Raw genomic sequence first — 20,016 nt, 5'->3', positions numbered from 1 at the left:
TTTTGGAGTTCAGATAAACACAGGCCAAAAATCAGCCCCATCATTTGCTCTCAGTTGCTTTTGTGGGACTGCTTGAGGGCTGTTCTTGCTCTACCACAATACAAATATAACAATAAATATGATACACATCAGTAAACCAAATTTACCTCAGTCGGGGCTGTCCATGTTGCATAAGTGGTATCACTAAACTGAAAACATGGACAGTAATGACCTAGATGGTAAGAGATCGGAGGTGCAAAGTGGATATTTTATCCCTTCTACAAACAGTGTAAAATGATTGTTTACAGAAGTTGATCATATCTTAAAGAACATATAATGGTGGCAGACACAGAGACACCTGTTGAATGAATTATGGCATTTTCTTTATGTATTCTCCATTTCAAAGCTTTTCTTTCTGGGAAGCCACACAGAGACACAGACATAAATGTAAAGGCAGCTTTAATAATGACATTTTTCACAGTAGTTATTAAAATAATATATGATGTAAAAACCTGGCAAAATTCCAGAAGATACCAAGTTCTAGATTTCAGCACTAATATTACACGTTTTGCCTTGGAAGTACATACCAACTTAAAATAGTCCCAACAGCTCAATGCACTTCAGTAATTAGTTACTAATACTAAACCTTATTTATGCTGCTAAAATGAAAACCTGAAATGTTGAAGAACTTATTTTATCTGTCTGTACCCAATACTGTCTCGCCTACATATCAACCATATGCCCAAGTGCCTGTGGGTACATGTGCTGTGGCTCCGTGCATTTGTATTTTTTTACAGACCCTCTATTGACAGGGACAGTAATGTATTCCTAAGCCAGAGGCCTACCTTTGCTTGTTACAATCAAATTTATCACTACAGTGTTCCATGGAATCTGCATCTAATCTGTCAAATATGGCTTTAGATGGTACTTCCCTTTTGTTATAAGGAATTGCCCTTGACACAGGGCAATAATAATGACAAATATTGTTACCTTGCTGTACAAAATAAAATCAGATTTATGAGCTCTTTAATTTTGCAATATAACTGGATTCTTCCATTACTGTTAGTTTAATTCTAGAAACAAAAGCAGCAAGACGTTAGCTTGTTTAAGGGAACAGTCACTACAAATAACTACAGCCCAACCGCAAGAATGTTTTGTGCAAGGCCGATAAGAGAAACAGCCAGTTATGCTTATCCACACAGAAAAGACAAATACTTCCCAAACTGATTGGGAAGTTCATCTTAGTGATGGAGACAGTAATAGATAATTGGCTTTTACATTTTTTTTATGATTTGTCTTTTTTCTGACTCTCTAAACCCTGGAATTTAGAATACTGCCTGGGTAGCAGTCTCAAAGGCAAAATGGATTTTAGGCTGTTTTTTTCTGTTATTTTATAAAACATACATTACCATCTAGAAACACAAACATGAAAGCTCCAAGAATTGGCAGTATCATTCTACAGAGGGTATTATATCAATAAATAGTTTTTCAAAACAACTATTTCGTAATGTTACAGTACTCTTTCAGAACAAAGCTCCAAATTATACATAAACCCCTTATATGGAAATCCCTGGTCCCAAGTCTTCCAGAAAACAAATTATATACCTCGCTTAGCTTTCTATTAAGGCCCTCACCCTACACATGTTCCCTTCTGACATTTATACCACTAACTGGTTCCATGAAACCTTAGTTAGCAATAACAGTGTGGATGGCAAATTAATGAGTTGTAGAATAAAATCTACTAATTGTGTACATGATGCTAAAAGTTCATTTTAATTGTGAACGTAATCTATAAGACCTTCATTTGAATATATGTTGGGAAATATCCCTATATTTTATCTGTAGAACTCATAACATGCCAATCTGTAATGGGGCTATAATCTTAAGAACAAGTAAGCTGTACAAGGCTTGGAATTACCTCTAGTCATATCTAGGGGTAACCAAGCCAGAGTCCTGCAACCAAAACCAGTCATCATATGGTTAAATATGGCAGCAGGAGGTGACAGAATACAGAATGCTGTGAGTCTGCAGATAAATACTGGGGTCTGAAAATCCATAGGACAGACTGGAATACTTTCCTATGAACTAAGAAAATTAAAATCGCCTTCCTCCATTACTTCCTTCATCATTCCACCATGTTTTCATAATCCGCTTATTTACTTGCAGGCATAACACTAAACCAGGACAGAGCCATCCCTATCTTACACTGCAGCTGTTTTGCAGATGCACCAGTCACTGTGGGACTGCTCCTAAATCCCCGTTTTACTCCAGTATAAAACTGGGTAGCCTGTGTGTGCCTATCAGCTGCCACAATGCATGGATATTTTGGGTAAGGGATGACAGTATACTTATTTGTACGTACATACTTGTACACGTGTGTACATGTGTATTCAGTCAAGAATCTGTGTATCCCAAAAGTCAGCCAACACAAGGTCACAGCTTTTTTTACTAGATTATTTTCCCATGGCAAATAAATACAGCAAAAGGTCATCCAGCTCCCCTTTGCTTTACCAGAACCAAGTACAGTGGGAAAGAGAAAAGAAACAGTTACACAGCAATATTTAAGACTGTGTAAAAATGTTAAACAAGATTATAAATAGGCAAAATATGACATATCCCTTAATGTGATTGAAGGTGTTGACCTTTTATAATATACATGCCCTACATACACTTGCTTTTAAAGTGCCTGCCGTTTGGGACATTATTTCCAGACTGATGATACAGTTTGCCAGTGCACTAAAGAACTGCCTTCAAATATATACAAATCTGCCAGGTACTCAGAACTCATACGTTATTAGGTATAGTACATATAAACACATCTGCTATAGAGGCAGAAGCCTATCAGGGCAAGAGTCTCAGTGTTTTAACCCCAGAGTGGAGAGAAAGTGCATTCCAACAGTCTTAAATGTAGGACAGCACTGGGCAGATTCAGATCTCAGTAATACTGGTTTCTCAAAGGTGGAGGAGGAAAGAATAAGATCAATACTGGAAGAACACAAATGAAGAAGAAAAGTTACCCACCTTTTACAGAGGGTACAAAACAAGAGAGAAAGTAATACAATGAGGTTCTTATCATTTAAACAGGAACAAAAAAAAAAGGCTTTGGGATAGTAATAGATGTTTATCCATCAGGAGTCAGTTCTTCCAAAAGACAATGAACGTCATCTACAAAAAAAAAAAAAAGATAATTGTTGCATTAATATAGTTTATAAATAGTAAGGTGGTCTAGTGTCTTATGGCACCATCAAAGTTTCGACGGCACATTAGGAGATGTAGTTCAGCAGCTCAGTTGAGCACTAAGGTGCTTGTTTGCCAACATTCAAATAACACTTTTCCCATCCTCATGATGCTTTAAAATGCCCTTTTGAGGATTTATCAAGCCCCAGTAATATAGTTCCACTTGCAAAACAAAGATTTGCCATGTTGAAAAAAAGTCTTAGTACATTTTAGGGTATTTTTTAAAGCAATACTTCAACAGAGAGGATATAATGGTTACCCCCCAAACTCTATGCAGTGGAACACCTTTAGGTGAAGAAGAGCTACAGATGCATTCAAGAATATTAATTCGTAGATGAACATATTTATATAAAAAAATTAAAAAAAAATAGATTGGAACATTTTTTCCATCCAAATGTGTTTGAACATTAAGTAAAATAAAATATTTAAAGGAATGCTGTCAAAATGCACCAGTTAATAGAGCTTCTCCAGCAGAATCCTGCATTGAGATCCATTTTTCAAAAGTGCAAATAGATTTTTACATTTTTTTTTTATATTTTATTGTGAAATCTCACATGGGGCTAGCCATATTCTTTATTTCCCAGGTGCCACAGCCATGTGACTCATGCTCTGATAAACTTCAGTCACACTTTACTGCTGAGCAACAAGTTGGAGTGATATTACCCCCCTCCCAACAGCCGATCAGCAGAACAATGGGAAGGGAGCTAAGATAGCAGCTTCCAGTAGATATCAGAATAGCACACAGTAAAGGTCCCCATACACGGGCCGACTATAGCTGCCGATATCGGTCCCTTGGACTGATTCGGCAGCTAATCGGCCCGTGTATGGGCAGAACAGAGCGGCCTGGCCGACCGATATCTGGCCTTAAATTGGCCAGATCTCGATCGGCCAGGTTAGAAAATCCAGTCGGATTGGGGACCGCATCGGCTCGTTGGCCAAGGGCCAAACGATCTGATTTTTTTTTTAAGTTACTTGCTACCCGATATCGCCCACCCGTAGGTGGGGATATCGGGTGAAGATCCGGATCTTATAGTGTATGAGCACCTTAAGAAATCAAAGTTCGGCTTGTAGGTTACCTGAAAGCAGTTCTATGGTGTTGTGCTGGCTCCATCAGAGAGCTCAGAATTAGGCACAATGCACTGAGATGGCTGCCTACACACCAATATTACAGCTAAAAAAATTGATTTGTTGGTTCAAGAATACAATTTCAAATGGTAGAATTATTTGAATGGAAACAGTGTCATTTAGAAATAAAATAAAAATCACGAAAGAATCCCTTTAAAAAAAAAAAAAAAGAATGTGGTTGAAAAAAAAAAAAAGATTGGAACATTTTTTTCATTCAAATGTTTTTTTAAAAATTATAATTACGTGAAATGGTGGAAAAAGCAACTCGGCAGGAGATTTTAACAGAGATCAGAAGCCACATGTTTTTATTTGGGAAGGTGTAATAGAAGAAATGGAAAAAAAAGCTTTTTTTTTTTAAACAAGAGAAATCTGTACATGAATAACCATGAATAATCAAGAGTTTTCTGCATTTTTGCTGGTAGAGGTAAGATGAAAAACACAAGGTTCACTAATAAGGGAACACATGAAATAAGATTAGAGTAATTATCAGAGGGCATTACAGAAGAAGTGCTTAAACACATGCTGTTGTATTGGCAGAGCTCTACACCAATATGAATCTTCCAATTGCGAAGTGCAATTTAGCAGTTGAGAAAATGCTCATAAGTGGTGACTTGACAACTGTACAATTAACTAAATGATTTCAGTTCACCACCACCCTCATTACAATGCCATTCTACTCCTAATGCCAGATTTAGCAGGCAGTTTTTTTGTTTATGAGGCACACCTCATATATTTACGATTTGTTTTTAAAGATTTCACACAATCTAAACAGGAGGATGTGTAAGAAGCCAAAAGCAGTTTTTAAGAACATATGGATGAATATTTTGTACTTCAGGTCTATGGTTCATCAAAAATGAAAAACTAATGGCAAAAAAGAGGCAGAGTCAGGTGCACAGACTTTAACCAAAGGCTTTTCAACTAAGAATACAGGTAAAAACAGGTGAATAAAGACACGACAGAGAAGGCAGGAAAAGAGAAAGAGAAATAATTTTAAAAATTTCTGAACATTTATTTATCTGTCCCAGAAAAGTCCAAATCAGGGTGGTTGGTGCAGAGCCATAATATAATCACCCTATGCCAGGAATTTGTGCTTCCAAAATACATCTAAGATCAAGCTACAAAAAGAGAGGCATCTAAACTGTCATATGCCATTACCATTCACTCGTGATCAATCACCGGTAACTTGAGTTCTGCTATTTCTGCATCAGGAGAACTGTTCTCACTTCTGTCGCTGTATGTGTCCCTGAGTGAGGGGAATAGGAGGAAATGTTACACTTTCACAATGTTCTCTCAATATACATGCAATAACCGCCATAGTAACCACTAGTAACATGTTAGCATTGAGCCTCTCATTAAAGGGAAAATAGTCTCACCACCCCACATTACTGGCCATAAAAATTAAATAGAAGTCACAAAGATTCTTCAACACTCCTAGCCAGAGCAGGATGATGCAAGAATCTACTTCTCCTTCCTTCTCAGAACTGCAGCCCATGATTCTGCACATAACACAACCAGGCCTTGTCTTTGGTTATGTGCAGAATTTGTTTTAAAAAGTCTCAGCAACACAAATATGGCAGATGGGCTGAGGTGCAGTAGATAAATAGCAAGCTGTGAAGCACTAAGAAGGGTAAATCAAAAAGAAAAAGCAATGGTGTATAAGGTTGGGCTGAGCTACTCTGGTAACTGCTGGCAAGTCAAGGGATAACAGAGGGACCTGTGGTCCCCTATAAGTTGAAAACAGCAATAAAGCCTTTTTTGCTGAAAAATATGTAATGGTGGCTATAGACATGCAAACCAGACAGTGTCCAACTGATCGGCCTGCAGGATGGACATCATTGGCAGATTAGAATTTCTTATACTCATGATCCACACAGTCCTGTCAGCTTCTGGCCGGAGAAGTGGTGGAAGCAGTTAATTTTTTTTTCTTCCACTGTCCCCCCTGACAAAACTTGTCTCTTATAGAAGACTTTTCTTCTACACTGCTAGCCTATTTAAGAAAAAAGCACGTCAGAATATTCCCGCGCACTGGCGAGAACCACATTGTTCCATTCGTTTTCAGTGAGGCTATTGAATAACCAAATGAAATTGAGACAATGAGACAATTCCTATTGACTTCTATTGATCCTCATTAGCTTTTACTTGCAGAGTCTTTTATACCGACTTTTCTGTAATTTTTTCTTTAATAAATACTTATTATTCGTGGTTCTTAAGAATATTGTCGAGTATAGTCGCATTTGCATGTTTTCCCGCAGTGTTTTTTCTTGAATCGTGAAAAAAAAACTACCTCAAATTTTAATAAACTGGCCCCTTGGGTTAAGAAATCTTTCCACAAAGCTCACAATAGGTTAAAGTTACTATTTCATCTGCATACTTTTATAACTAGAGGCTTCCAAAGAGAATGAACTACATCTAACAAAAAAAAGAAAAAAAAAAGAGAGAAAACAAGAAAGAAGGAACAGACTGGACCTGGCTAGAGAGAACATATAATTCCTTAGGTTAGTGGCATACAGGGCTGAGGATTGGATTTCCTCAACCTGTATTGAAAATGCAAGCATAGAAAAGCTGATGCCCTCCCATACAATCCTTTTTACAACTACACTGCCAGACATGGTGTCAGCCTGTGTGCAAAGAAACGTGGAGCAAACTTTGGCACGAAAATTCATGCCTGAATCCAATACATGCCTGCAAACAGGCTGATGCTGAGCCAGGCAGTGCCCTTCTATGGAAGAGTAGATAGGAGCACAACACACAGATTTTGGAATCTAGTTGGACAGCCAGGTGCACACAGAAGTCAACCTCTTGGTAGCGAATATGAACTACTTTCAGAAACTTAGTGGTTGTAGCCTAGTAAAGACGTGGAATGTTTAAGGAGAGAGATAAAAAGCTACCCAAAGTCAGAGGAAACAAGCCAAGACTACTAATCTGTATTAAATGTCACATGTTACACTTTATAGCAATATCCTAAAAAGAGTGAATGGAAAATTCTGTATAGCAGGCCCCACCTGATCCAGTGCCCCAATTTTTTCAGGAGTGGCTTGAGACTGTGAAGTGTTCAAGAGCAAGTTTTGTAGAGGAACAGTCTAGAAACGCTTACAGTGGCTTGCAAAAGTATTCGGGCCCCCTTGAACTTTTCCACATTTTGTCACATTACAGCCACAAACATGAATCAATTTTATTGGAATTCCACGTGAAAGACCAATACAAAGTGGTGTACATGTGAGAAGTGGAACGAAAATCATACATGATTCCAAACATTTTTTACAAATAAATAACTGCAAAGTGGGGTGTGCGTAATTATTCAGCCCCCTTTGGTCTGAGTGCAGTCAGTTGCCCATAGACATTGCCTGATGAGTGCTAATGACTAAATAAAGTGCACCTGTGTGTAATCTAATGTCAGTACAAACACAGCTGCTCTGTGACAGCCTCTAAGAGAATATTGGGAGCAACAACTCCATGAAGACCAAAGAACACACCAGACAGGTCAGGGATAAAGTTATTGAGAAATTTAAAGCAGGCTTAGGCTACAAAAAGATTTCCAAAGCCTTGAACATCCCACGGAGCACTGTTCAATCGATCATTCAGAAATGGAAGGAGTATGGCACAACTGTAAACCTACCAAGACAAGGCCGTCCACCTAAATTCACAGGCCAAACAAGGAGAGCGCTGATCAGAAATGCAGCCAAGAGGCCCATGGGGACTCTGGACGAGCTGCAGAGATCTACAGCTCAGGTGGGGGAATCTGTCCATAGGACAACTATTAGTCGTGCACTGCACAAAGTTGGCCTTTATGGAAGAGTGGCAAGAAGAAAGCCATTGTTAACAGAAAACCATAAGAAGTCCTGTTTACAGTTTGCCACAAGCCATGTGGGGGACACAGCAAACATGTGGAAGAAGGTGCTCTGGTCAGATGAGACCAAAATGGAACTTTTTGGCCAAAATGCAAAACGCTATGTGTGGCGGAAAACTAACACTGCACATCACTCTGAACACACCATCCCCAATGTCAAATATGGTGGTGGCAGCATCATGCTCTGGGGGTGCTTCTCTTCAGCAGGGACAGGGAAGCTGGTCAGAGTTGATGGGAAGATGGAGCCAAATACAGGGCAATCTTGGAAGAAAACCTCTTGGAGTCTGCAAAAGACTTGAGACTGGGGCGGAGGTTCACCTTCCAGCAGGACAACGACCCTAAACATAAAGCCAGGGCAACAATGGAATGGTTTAAAACAAAACATATCCATGTGTTAGAATGGCCCAGTCAAAGTCCAGATCTAAATCCAATCGAGAATCTGTGGCAAGATCTGAAAACTGCTGTTCACAAACGCTGTCCATCTAATCTGACTGAGCTGGAGCTGTTTTGCAAAGAAGAATGGGCAAGGATTTCAGTCTCTAGATGTGCAAAGCTGGTAGAGACATACCCTAAAAGACTGGCAGCTGTAATTGCAGCAAAAGGTGCTTCTACAAAGTATTGACTCAGGGGGCTGAATAATTACGCACACCCCACTTTGCAGTTATTTATTTGTAAAAAATGTTTGGAATCATGTATGATTTTCGTTCCACTTCTCACGTGTACACCACTTTGTATTGGTCTTTCACGTGGAATTCCAATAAAATTGATTCATGTTTGTGGCTGTAATGTGACAAAATGTGGAAAAGTTCAAGGGGGCCAAATACTTTTGCAAGCCACTGTATGTAAATACAGCCATAAGCACTTAAAGAAACGCTGCACTGAGTTCTCTTTCAAAACAAACAGGATTTCTTGTCTTTGTTTTCCTCTGCCAGAGTGTGCACAACTCTCTCCTGCTCCCCCCTCCCTCAAGAATGCTAAGAAGTCCCTCCCCCCCTTAGGAATGTGGATCTGAGCCAATCAGCAGAAAGCTTCTTCGTAATCTTACTAACTGCACATGTACACTGGCCTTGGTCTTGGTGCAGGAGCATGGCACAATAGGAATTTTCTTTACAGAGCTCAGTGTTTTTTTTCCTATGAGGCTTCTGATATCAACGGGAGTAATAAGGGCACTTTTGAGAGAATTGAAGGTATGCCTGCAGCTTGAGATTAACTCTTTACTAGCCTTTCCTTCTCCTTTAATGCAGTGATCCTTATACAGTAGCTTTTGAGCCAAATGCCACCTTTCTTTGATGTTGCTTTCAGTAATCTCAAAGTAGTATTTTTGAATTCCCGGCTTGGAGGCAATTTTAGAAGCATAAAAAGACACTAGTATTGTGCAAAGAAGAGCCTACTGCAGGCTAGCCGTTTATATGTGGCAAACTTACAGCAAACCATAGCCCATATTTTGCGATATGCTGCCTTTTTTAAGATCATGAAAAGAATAAAGAATAGTCACCCTCTGATAAAGTGAATAGAAGGAACACAAAGCCTCCAAAAGATCAGTCCATGTGTACCCAAGCTTTAGTGTTCGTCTATCTAGTTGACACGCATATAGTAAAAATACATTTGATTAAAAGAAAATATTGTACCTAGGTGAAAGCCGGCATCCTCTTTCTATATACTGAGAAAGTCTTCCCACAGACGCCAGTAACAAGCCAAAATATGGAGGTGAAGGCTTGATGGGACGTGATAGAAATTCTGGATGATACTGAACACCAACAAAATAAGGATGATCTGCAGAAAAATAATTCATAGAAAGGGAAGGCAGGTGGAGAGGGTGGTTAAAATAAAGGAAGTTTAGCATTTTATTTTCTTAATTTTTGCACATTTTAGAAATCGAAAGGTCACACTCACCTTCCAATTCAACAATCTCCATCCTTTCTCCTTCAGTATCCTGACCTACAAACTTTAGGCCTCGGGTTTCCAGCTCTCTTCGAAGTTCTGGGTTCACCTGGGAGAGTGCAAAATTAACATTAAGACACAAGGACAAAAAATAGCAGCTCTTGGAACACCCCTAACCACTTGCCAAAACGATATATGGGAAATGCAAGCGTTTCTGGGCCACTTGTCAACACCGCATCTAACAGGAGGATAACGTGTGTTAACTGTTGATGTTCTCTGGAAAAAACAATGTCTTGCACTAGCTTAATTGGAAGCAAAACTATTGCATCACATACTCCATTTACAAACAAAAGATGAACTGTACAGAATCTCCAAGAAAATCAGGCTATATGCATCTGATACAAACTTACCTGGATACAACACAGTACAACTTTTTAGGGAGTGTTTATAGATTATCCCCCTTCCTAGAGTTCACCTGAACAACAGACACGCTATACCCCCTGAACAGTTGTGCTGCATTGCATATGGCCTGATTTTCTAGAAGCTCACTAGAATCACATGGCCACATGAACTACAACCCAGGGATGTTTGTTTTGTGAGTATAACTATAGAAAAATTAATTTAGGAATGCTGTAGGAGAGAGAAAAACAAAACCTCCAATAATAGAAGTATAAGGACTTTAGTAAGATTGTACCATACCTCATATCTGTGGCGGTGTCTCTCTTCTACATACTCATGGCCTCCATATAATTTCTCTGTAGAAAACAAAATAACAATGTAGCTTGGAACATTTTATATCATATCATCCCCTACCCCAATACCTTAAAGGAAAAGAAAGGGCACATAGATTAGCCACATGAGTGCCACCTAGAATGCTATATTTATTCTGCATAAAGCTTTACTAAACCCATCTTTTTGCAGAAGGGAGAGGGGAGGGAGCTGAGCAGACTTGGCCCCTGGAATGAAGGATTTTTCTGAGAGGGGAAGTCTGATATGAAAGAACATGTTTACACAAAGGAAGAGAACAAATTATGTGTTCTCACAGTGCAGCTTTTCTGTGAGTGCTTATGGCTGTATTTACATAGACCTTTTTGATAAAGCTTACTTAGTTTTTACCTTTCCTTCTCCTTTAAGCAAAATGCACACACTTACTCATGACTGAATTCTGGTAATGAAAGATGGTCCTTCTTTTGCCTAACCTCATGGTTCCCCCCATCTGACCAGGGTTATGTTCGGGCATGTCAATTACCTGCAGAGAAAAAAGGAAAATTAGAGAAAATACACTGTATTCCAGCAAATACTTAAACATTATTTATATCTTACAAACAGGGATGAACAAATGAATAGGACATTTAAACTTCAGGCCATAAACAACTAAAGAGCCAATTTCTTAAACTACTCAATTTATAGAGCTACTAAATAAGTCAGCCAAATTAAGCAGTATATAGTACTATAGTACTAATGCAGGTTATTATAGCTCATTCATTTGCGAGGTGTATTCTTTTTTTACCCAATTTTCAGTCAAATTCCAAAACCAACCCCCCCCCCAGTATATTAGAATCAAGATAAACAATTTCAAACTTACCACAGGATGACTTGTTTTAGGGTTGAATTCTGTGGAATTAGCATCTAGTAAAAATAAAGGCTTAATTACTTTATTTTACACTTTCATAAAACAACATAATATCAATAAACAAATATTGAATATATCAGTGCCAGCTACAGTGGCATCTCTCTAAAGCCTACTTATCCAACCAAATTTAGCTCCATAAAAAGTAACATCACCAATTGTCAACATAATCCATAAATATGCTTGGTCTGTGCAAAATCTTTACATTTTTCGGTACAGTAATCCAACCCCCCCCCCTTCCCATTTGCTACTTCCTCAAAAAACATTTCAAAACTACATGCAGGATTACTCATGTTAGATCAAAATCAAAATGCCTCAAAACTTATTTTCATTAGCAAATTCTGTACAGAAATATGTTCTGGGACAATGCTATTTTTGCTCAGCTCAGGAATGCCTTTTAATGCACATGAAACCTTTTGTTACTGACTAAATAATAATCCCTAGCATTTAGGTTGCCTCTTATTCTGGATAAGGATCAGAGGGAAGAATTTGTTTGTGATGGCATTTTTTTTTTAACTGGAGGCATGAGAAAGAAAAAAAACAAACAAACAAATCGCCAATTCTTGTTTTTGTGCTGCAAGAAACTGTAACTTCTCTCTGACAGCAGGACAGCTGGCTCACCTTTCCAGCCCAGGACATCTCGTGCAAATTCAACAACAGCCAACTGCATTCCTAGGCACACCCCTGTAATTATATTAAAGGAGTTAACATAATACTAAGCAACTTTTCAATATAAATTTATTGCATTTTTGTTTTTTGATGGTTTTTAAGTTATTTGGAAAATGCAAGATCAGAGAAAGCAACTGTATATCATGGCATGTTTGTTAGACTCATGTACAAGATTATTAATAGAAAATGTTTACAGTTAGTTAAAACAACAAAGCAGCCATATGGGAGTAAAATGTTTGACATTAAAATCGGTTACCCAAAAAAGGCTTCTTCTGTTTTCGTGCCCAGGCTATTGCCTGAATCTTCCCTTCTGTTCCTCGTACCCCAAATCCTCCAGGAACCAAGATCCCACTGGACAGACAGTGCAGAGCATTAGAGAAACAACATGTTCGCTACATAGGCAATTCTTAAGTAAATAAAAGTATATTTATTTAGTCCACATTAGGCAACCACCTTTTTAATGGAAAACTAACAAACTATTACTTGCTTAAGGTGCAGTGTAACTATCACATATTATTAAAATTGCCACACTACTGTGTAATTTAAGATAAGCTAAGTGAAACGTGTGGACACAATAATGACTGAAGTACAATGTTGAGGTAGTCATTTTAGGATTTAAAACCCACAGAAAGGTCAAGTGATATCTTTGTTCAATTAGGCCAATCACATGGTTGTCAAAATTGGAATATTTGGCTTATTCCATAACATAAACAGTAAAGATCAGCGCACTGAACATGCCCACTGTGGTCACCAAAAATGTGCTGAACAAAAAAAGTTTTTGTATAGAAGCCCTGTGTCTAAGATACATTATATCTAACCTAGGTATCTTTTAAAAGTGCACAATATACTGCATCTTTGAAGAGTTGTGCTACCAGTAGGTTAAATAAGAGAATCTTAATAAATAATCAGGCAAAGAAAAAATGGAGACAACTGAGAAATATACTTACTCTGAGCTGCAAAGCTTCTGCCAAGCTTCGTGATAACGTACAGGCTCTTCCTGAAGGGTTTCTTGCTCTAAATCTGCAGAATCTATATACTGAAAGATAAATTATATTAAAAAAAAAAATGAGACCAAACAAATGACAGCATAAAGCATTATATTAAGATACTGTGGCTATACATTTTTCTTAAGTCTTGCAATGGAAAAGAGTTTGATACATAAAAATAAATAAATCACATATAAACTCTCCTTAACTTGGCAAAGAATTCACCACTTGTTAAATCGCTGGTAGATATAGTCCCACCTTAACTACAAAAGTGTACATTACTGTAACCAGGATCATAAATCTGCTAGTGTTTCCATCTCAGAGTAAAAAAAACTCTATGTATGATGCATACAGATATATTGCATACAGCTATATGTCAATTTTCATTAGAATCATTATTATTTAGAATCATAAATACAACATAAATATATATCTTGTTAGGGCTGTAAAGCATAAATACCTTGATTTCCAGGCGATGGTTTATTGCTAGTGCAGAATGTTCCAGAGCCTTGATTACAGAAGCATAAGAATCTGAGAATTTTGTATACTTTCCTACTAAAGCAATACTGCAGGATTCCAACAAGCGTTCATATCTGTAAAAAGTACCCCACTTATTAGTATTGTGCCACACTTGAGAAAGGACAAACAAGCCCAAAAGCTACTGAATCTGCACGTTTCATATCTATCAACTGAAGAATAGCACTGACTCTCTGGACACTTATAAATGATATAAATGAGTTACACATATTTGTCTAATTTTAACTGAACAACAAAGAATCAAAAAGAAATGCAGCATGTGCACCCTAAAACACCAGTCTGAAAGTACTTCGCTGTCTCTGGGGCAGGAGAAAAACACAGAGCAAGGAATTGGCCATGGGTGTAGGGGAGGAAGTGGCTGGGCTTTAATTGCCTTTTAATGCAATTTACAAATTTACTTGAAGAAACCTTACAATTTGCAGTTAGAATCCTTTCCAAACTTATTGTTTTCACTTAAGCATAGATGTTGGTCAGTTTTAAAAAATGAATATATATTTCTTGCCTGTCTGCCATCTCTTTCCACTTCATGAGTAATCTTCGAGGCTGGCGACTGATGGGAAGATCCAGCCGCTGGCGGAAATATTCCACAACTCCCTGTTCCTCCAGCAATAGAGGAACTCTATATATTGACGAAACATCATGAACACAGATAACCTAAAAGCAGGGAAGAGGAAAAAGCGTTTTTTTTTTTTTGTTTAGTTTTGTTTTGTTTTATCCCAGGGCATTGTTCCTGTTCTAACTAGTGCCCACCAATGAGACAGGTTGCTTGTTGTCCAATAAAAGGTAACTGCATAGCCATGCTTCCATTATATGCATTCCATATGCTGAACATTTTACTCTGTAAATATGTGCTGCGATTTCATTTTTTGTACAAATTGGGGCCATACAATATTTTGGCAAAGGCAGTTCCATGGGACTCTGCAAATAATGCCAAGAAAAGAACAGTGAATAACAAAAACCCACCTCTCAAATATATGTAGGCAGAATTCACATACAGCACAGAGCTTACCGCTGCAGCAAATTAAGATTCTGTACAGTTTAACCCACTTGCAAAGTCCAATGAAATTCTGCATTATCATAGATAAGTGACATTAGAAAGCGCAAAAGATGCTGAATAACAGTAGAGAACTGTAAAACCTACCCCTCCAAACATCCCAGTTCAAAGCAAAATTACATTTTATTGTCATATTTTAAAAGAGAAACTGAAGAAAGAAAGGAGTGGGGAAAAAAACAGTCAAACCCTTCTCTGGGTCCCCACAGTCTCATCTTACCTGCTGTGGCTCTACATGACAGAACATGGATATTTTCTCCTTAACTGAAGTGTCTAGTGGAGTGGAACACCTACACACCACCTACAATACAGAAAAGCAATTAAGCACACTCTGCAAGAGTTGCCATGGAAAACCATGTCCTCCTCCCAATAAAATGTAAATATTAAAAAGCACTGGAAAGAAAGGAAGGGAAAAAACAGCAAAATGCACCATTTGTTATTTACCAACTGACAGATGACGATTTTTGATACCCACCAAGTCTGGCGATAGGCCCAGCCCACGGAGTTCCCGCACACTGTTCTGTGTAGGTTTGGTTTTCTGCTCCCCAGTAGCACTAGGCTACAGAAACAAAGATTAATTCATCAAGAACAATACGGCAACAAAGTACTTTAAAGCTTTACTTTACAGTATTGAAAACAGTTATTGTATATAAGCCTTTACAGAGAGTACTATTTTTACTGTTAAAATGCAATGTGTTTAGATTACAAAAGTTAATCCATAAATAGAAAAATAATTTAGCCATGTTTGCCCATGTTTCTAGACCATAAAGTATACTGTATTTTTCTAACACTTTAGAGTCATTCTACCAATACTAGTATTCACACACCAAGAAGCAAACTAATATAATAATTCACTAAAGGCAAATAACTATGTGCATAGATTATCAGATCCAGACCTTGAAACACACAGATGAAATATTGCTGGTTTCTCAACCTTGTTTTAGACCCAGCTGAGAGCCAGGTATGGAGCCCAGAATGTTTTTAAATTATGTTGTCTACAGATAACATGTGTTTGCATGTGAGTGATTTGTTTAACTTCTGCAAACAGCATTCAATAAGATAGGGGTTAGAGAATATATTTTACTAAAAGATTTCTACACAGAAATCATAACATAGAAGTATTTGGTAATATGCATATATTTCTTCAAGAACATACAAGAACTCATTATCCCCACTAACTCAAGGTTGAATTCTTACCTGAGGTACAAGGCTGACATGAATATTGCAGAAGTTTTCTCTGCGAGCTTTGAACTGGAACTGACGAAATGCTTCCACAAAAGGCATGCTTTCAATATCTCCTACAGTGCCCCCAAGCTAAAGAAGGAATGGAACATTTGGTCTGGTAAAAACTCGGGAAAGGCATTTAAATAGAAAAGAGAGAAAATAGAGCCATTCTGCAAACCTCTATCACACAGACTTCTGGTTCTATACCATCTTCATCCACTGGAATAAGAGCTTGTCTCATTACCCACTCTTGGATTGCATCTGTGATGTGAGGAACAACTGCAAAAAAATTACACATTTGTAACACTATAGTCATTCTTATACAGCCAATTCTTCCTCTCTCTCTCTCTCTCTCTCTCTCTCTCTCTCTCTATATTTAGAAAACCTTATCCTAATATGGATAATATGAATATTACATGTTCCATAAAACCAAATACCCCCCCCCACCCCCAGTAATTCCTTAGTCACACACCTTGAACGGTTTTTCCAAGGTAATCGCCTTTTCTCTCCTTGTTAATAACAGACTGGTAGATTTTTCCTGTTGTTAAATTATTATCTTTTGTTAATCGGATGTCTAGAAAACGTTCATAATTGCCAAGGTCGAGGTCCACTTCACCTCCATCATCCAGCACAAATACTTCACCTTAGGAAGAATAAATATTAAATAAAAGAAAGAAAAAAAAGCATAAGTTTCAAGGTTTATGATGCAAGGACATGGCAGCTCAAAACATATTTTACAAGCCAGCACATGGACGACAGATCTGTCTTGTTAGAGGAGACTGGCTTTTGCAACAGTGGTTAAAAAGTAATAACCAGAAGTTTAGCAAATGCTGCTTTCTATAGCAATTACATTTACAAATGTAAAAGGCACTAAAAATCTGAAAGAAATTAATTAAGTCAAAGGATCCATCACATTACAATGGAACAATGTGAGGGGGGGGTGCATGACAATGTGGGGGATAGGGAACTCTACTACTGCGAACAGATGTAAACTATTATGGTTTCCTTTCAATTTGTGAAATCTGAATGTATACAGGATTAAAAAATATAATAGGGGTTATATTTTGCCTTTAAAGTTTCAACTTTGAGTTAACTTTTAGTATGTTATAAAAAGGGAAATTCTAAGCAACTTTTAAATTAGTCTTCATAATTTGTTTTGCATCGTTTCTGAATTATTTGCCTTCTTCTAACTCTTTGCAGCTTTCAAATGGGGGTCACTGACCCTGACAGTCAAAAAACTAAGTCTGTGAGGCTAGAGTTTAATTGTTATTGTTACTTTATATTCTTTCTACTTTCTATTCAAGTCCTCTCCTGTTCATATATCATTCTTTCATTTAAACAACACCCTGGTTGCTAAGGTAATTTGGATCCTAGCAACCAAATTGCTGCTGAAACTCCAAGCTGGAGTGCTAACAAAAACAGGGGCGGGCCGAGCCGACGGGCGCCCTAGGCAACCCGTTTGGCCACTTAACCCCTGCACGTGCGCTATCGCGCAAACATTGTTTCAGTGACTGTGTCTGGGACACTAGAATAATATGGCAGCACATAGCTCAGAAGAAAAGTACTCCGGGCAATGCATTTTTCACCTTACCATGTTCATACGGAGAGAAGGTCCCAGCATCAATATTGATGTAGGGGTCAATTTTGATTGATGTGACATGAAGGTTGCTTGATTTCAGAATGGTCCCGATACTACTGGCAATAACCCCTTTTCCAATGCCAGAGATGACGCCACCTGTCACCAGTATATACTTCATACTGGATAAAAAAATATACAGAATACAGTATGTAAACACTGAAATGCAGCACACTAATGGCTTAGTTTTAATCATTTCACTGCCAAATGACTAAGTATCCTGTTAGAGAGGAAGCTGTATCCTGGATGTAGTGTATATTAAAAAAAGTGTGGAATCACATGGCAATCATTTAATTTTGGAATTTTTAAACAGATGACAAATATTACTAGTAGACAATTAACACATGTATATGCAACATCTATGTCTATCAATGTCTGTCTCTAGATTCCCTTTAATGGTGATGGCGTGGACCCACAAAGTGCACTCATAGGGCAGGTAATTATTATTTAAAAGTCTGTTGGTGAGCATTTCTGAGAGATGACTGTCTGGCTCACGAGTGCAATGAATAGGTTCAGCGCTTGCCTGCACCCATCAGATTAGCTGGAAATTGCATGGGCCAAAAACACTCCAAACAGCCCCATGTGCCAGTGCCTTTAAAAGCGGCTGCTTAAATAGATTTTTAAAAAATAAAGTAGGAGTCAGGTAAAAAAAAAAAAAAAAAAAAAAAAAAGAAGCTATGCATTTTTTATTAAGAGATATTTGAGCCTCTAATATGACAGATGATTTAATTTCAAGCCTATGTATAACATAAAATAGTAATTTAATAGTAGACACTGATGAAAGCAGGAAAAATGTGCCTCAAATTCTCATATATAAACATATTTATTGCTTTGCGGCTGCTTTAAACATGAAATCAAAGTACTGTATGTTGAACCTACTGGCGCAGATTCAAATAAAGCTGTGGAATTTACAATAACATGAGTCTTCACATTTCGTGCTTTAGCTGACTCTGCTTCGACCTACATTTATCTCTTCTTCAAGCTTTCTCTAGGGCAACCAAAGCAGAGAATTTGGCACTACTTTATTGTGATGAAAAAGGTGATCACTTATGACGATTATGAATAACTCATATAAGTATATACTATTTATATAGGCCCGTAGTCACAAGATCCTGCCCTGTGCCGATGGAGCCCCCACAACCTCACCTGCTGTCCACGATCACAAAACGAACCGCGCTCGGCTCCTTTAAGCAACTTCTTCACACGTGTGGCGCTTCAGTGACGTCAATACCAAGAGACGCCGGAAAGTATAGTGGAAGGGCGGCTGTAAGCCACGCCTCTTTGTCTCTAGGAAATGCACTGGATCCCACTATATCGTAGTGATAATTTTAGTTAGAGCACAACATGTTTTAGGCTTTACTGGTCTCACCAAGAGAAACAAATGGTAATGTTTTGTAATGCCATCACTCTTTATTTATATAGTACGGATATATTAGGGAGTGCTTTACATTGATATATTACAAACAACTTAAAACGAGTGGGGAACGAAAATAGGATTAGAGGGAGAGTTTGCAACCCTTTTACCAAATGGACCAGAATGCCAGCTGGGACACTGGGGGGCACATTTACTAACCCACGAACGGGCCGAATGCATCCGATTGCGTTTTTTTCGTAATGATTGGTATTTGGCGATTTTTCGGAAAATTACTTCGACTTTTTCGTTGCCATTCTGAATGTTGCGCAAAATCTGGCGATTTTTTCGTAGCGTTCGGATTCATTCCAGCTTCAGTATGGTGACTTTTCTTGAGCCAGGTTGGAGCTGCAGAGTGCCATTGAGTCCTATGGGAGGCTTCCAAAATCATGCTAAGTCATAAAGTTTCGCCCGCCGCTTACGAGCGCTCAATACGAAAAAGTCGCGACAAGATACGAGCGAATCGTAATGGCTACGAAAAACTCGTGTTTTTTTACGAAAATTGTATTGGTAACAAAAAAGTCGCAACAATTTCCGAAAAGTCATAAAGGCGCCGAAAAAATCGCAAAAAAATACGAAAAAGTCGCAAAATGTTCGTTTTCCAATTGGAATTTTTCCATTTCGGATTCGAATTCGTGTCTTAGTAAATCAGCCCCTGGGAGTTACTAGTAGAAGCTACTTGTCATGGCTAGAAAAATAGACAATGCTGATCATTTACTAATATTGTCTCTGAGTGTTTTAGCAGAAGCAATTCTCAGTATTGTCTATGGCAGGGTGTTTTCTGGCATTTAGTACCTGTGACA

At 38.1% G+C, this 20,016-nt stretch overlaps 1 protein-coding gene across 2 annotated transcripts; it reads right to left on the bottom strand.

Annotated features, from left to right (window-relative positions):
* Positions 1-421: 421 nt before the first annotated feature.
* Positions 422-19,055, bottom strand: ctps1 (CTP synthase 1). Of its 2 annotated transcripts, XM_002939356.5 has the most exons (19): positions 18,949-19,055; positions 17,758-17,924; positions 16,639-16,809; positions 16,345-16,445; positions 16,140-16,256; positions 15,418-15,501; positions 15,163-15,243; positions 14,394-14,545; positions 13,815-13,947; positions 13,316-13,404; positions 12,625-12,719; positions 12,321-12,383; positions 11,655-11,698; positions 11,222-11,318; positions 10,769-10,824; positions 10,082-10,178; positions 9,817-9,961; positions 5,497-5,584; positions 422-3,144 (listed from the first exon to the last, which is right to left on the bottom strand). In XM_002939356.5, the coding sequence occupies exons 2-18, from the start codon at positions 17,921-17,923 to the stop codon at positions 5,500-5,502; spliced, it is 1,776 nt and encodes a 591-aa protein (XP_002939402.2). In that variant the 5' UTR covers position 17,924; positions 18,949-19,055; the 3' UTR covers positions 422-3,144; positions 5,497-5,499. The 2 variants fall into 2 exon arrangements, with proteins under 2 accessions (XP_002939402.2, XP_004911612.1); XM_004911555.4 differs by lacking the exon at positions 5,497-5,584.
* Positions 19,056-20,016: the final 961 nt, after the last annotated feature.

This window comes from Xenopus tropicalis, chromosome 2 (genome assembly GCF_000004195.4).
Source record: "Xenopus tropicalis strain Nigerian chromosome 2, UCB_Xtro_10.0, whole genome shotgun sequence".
NCBI classification, from domain to species: domain Eukaryota; kingdom Metazoa; phylum Chordata; class Amphibia; order Anura; family Pipidae; genus Xenopus; species Xenopus tropicalis.
Note: the sequence above shows the minus strand (reverse complement) of the source record. Positions and strands in the feature narration are given on the sequence as shown.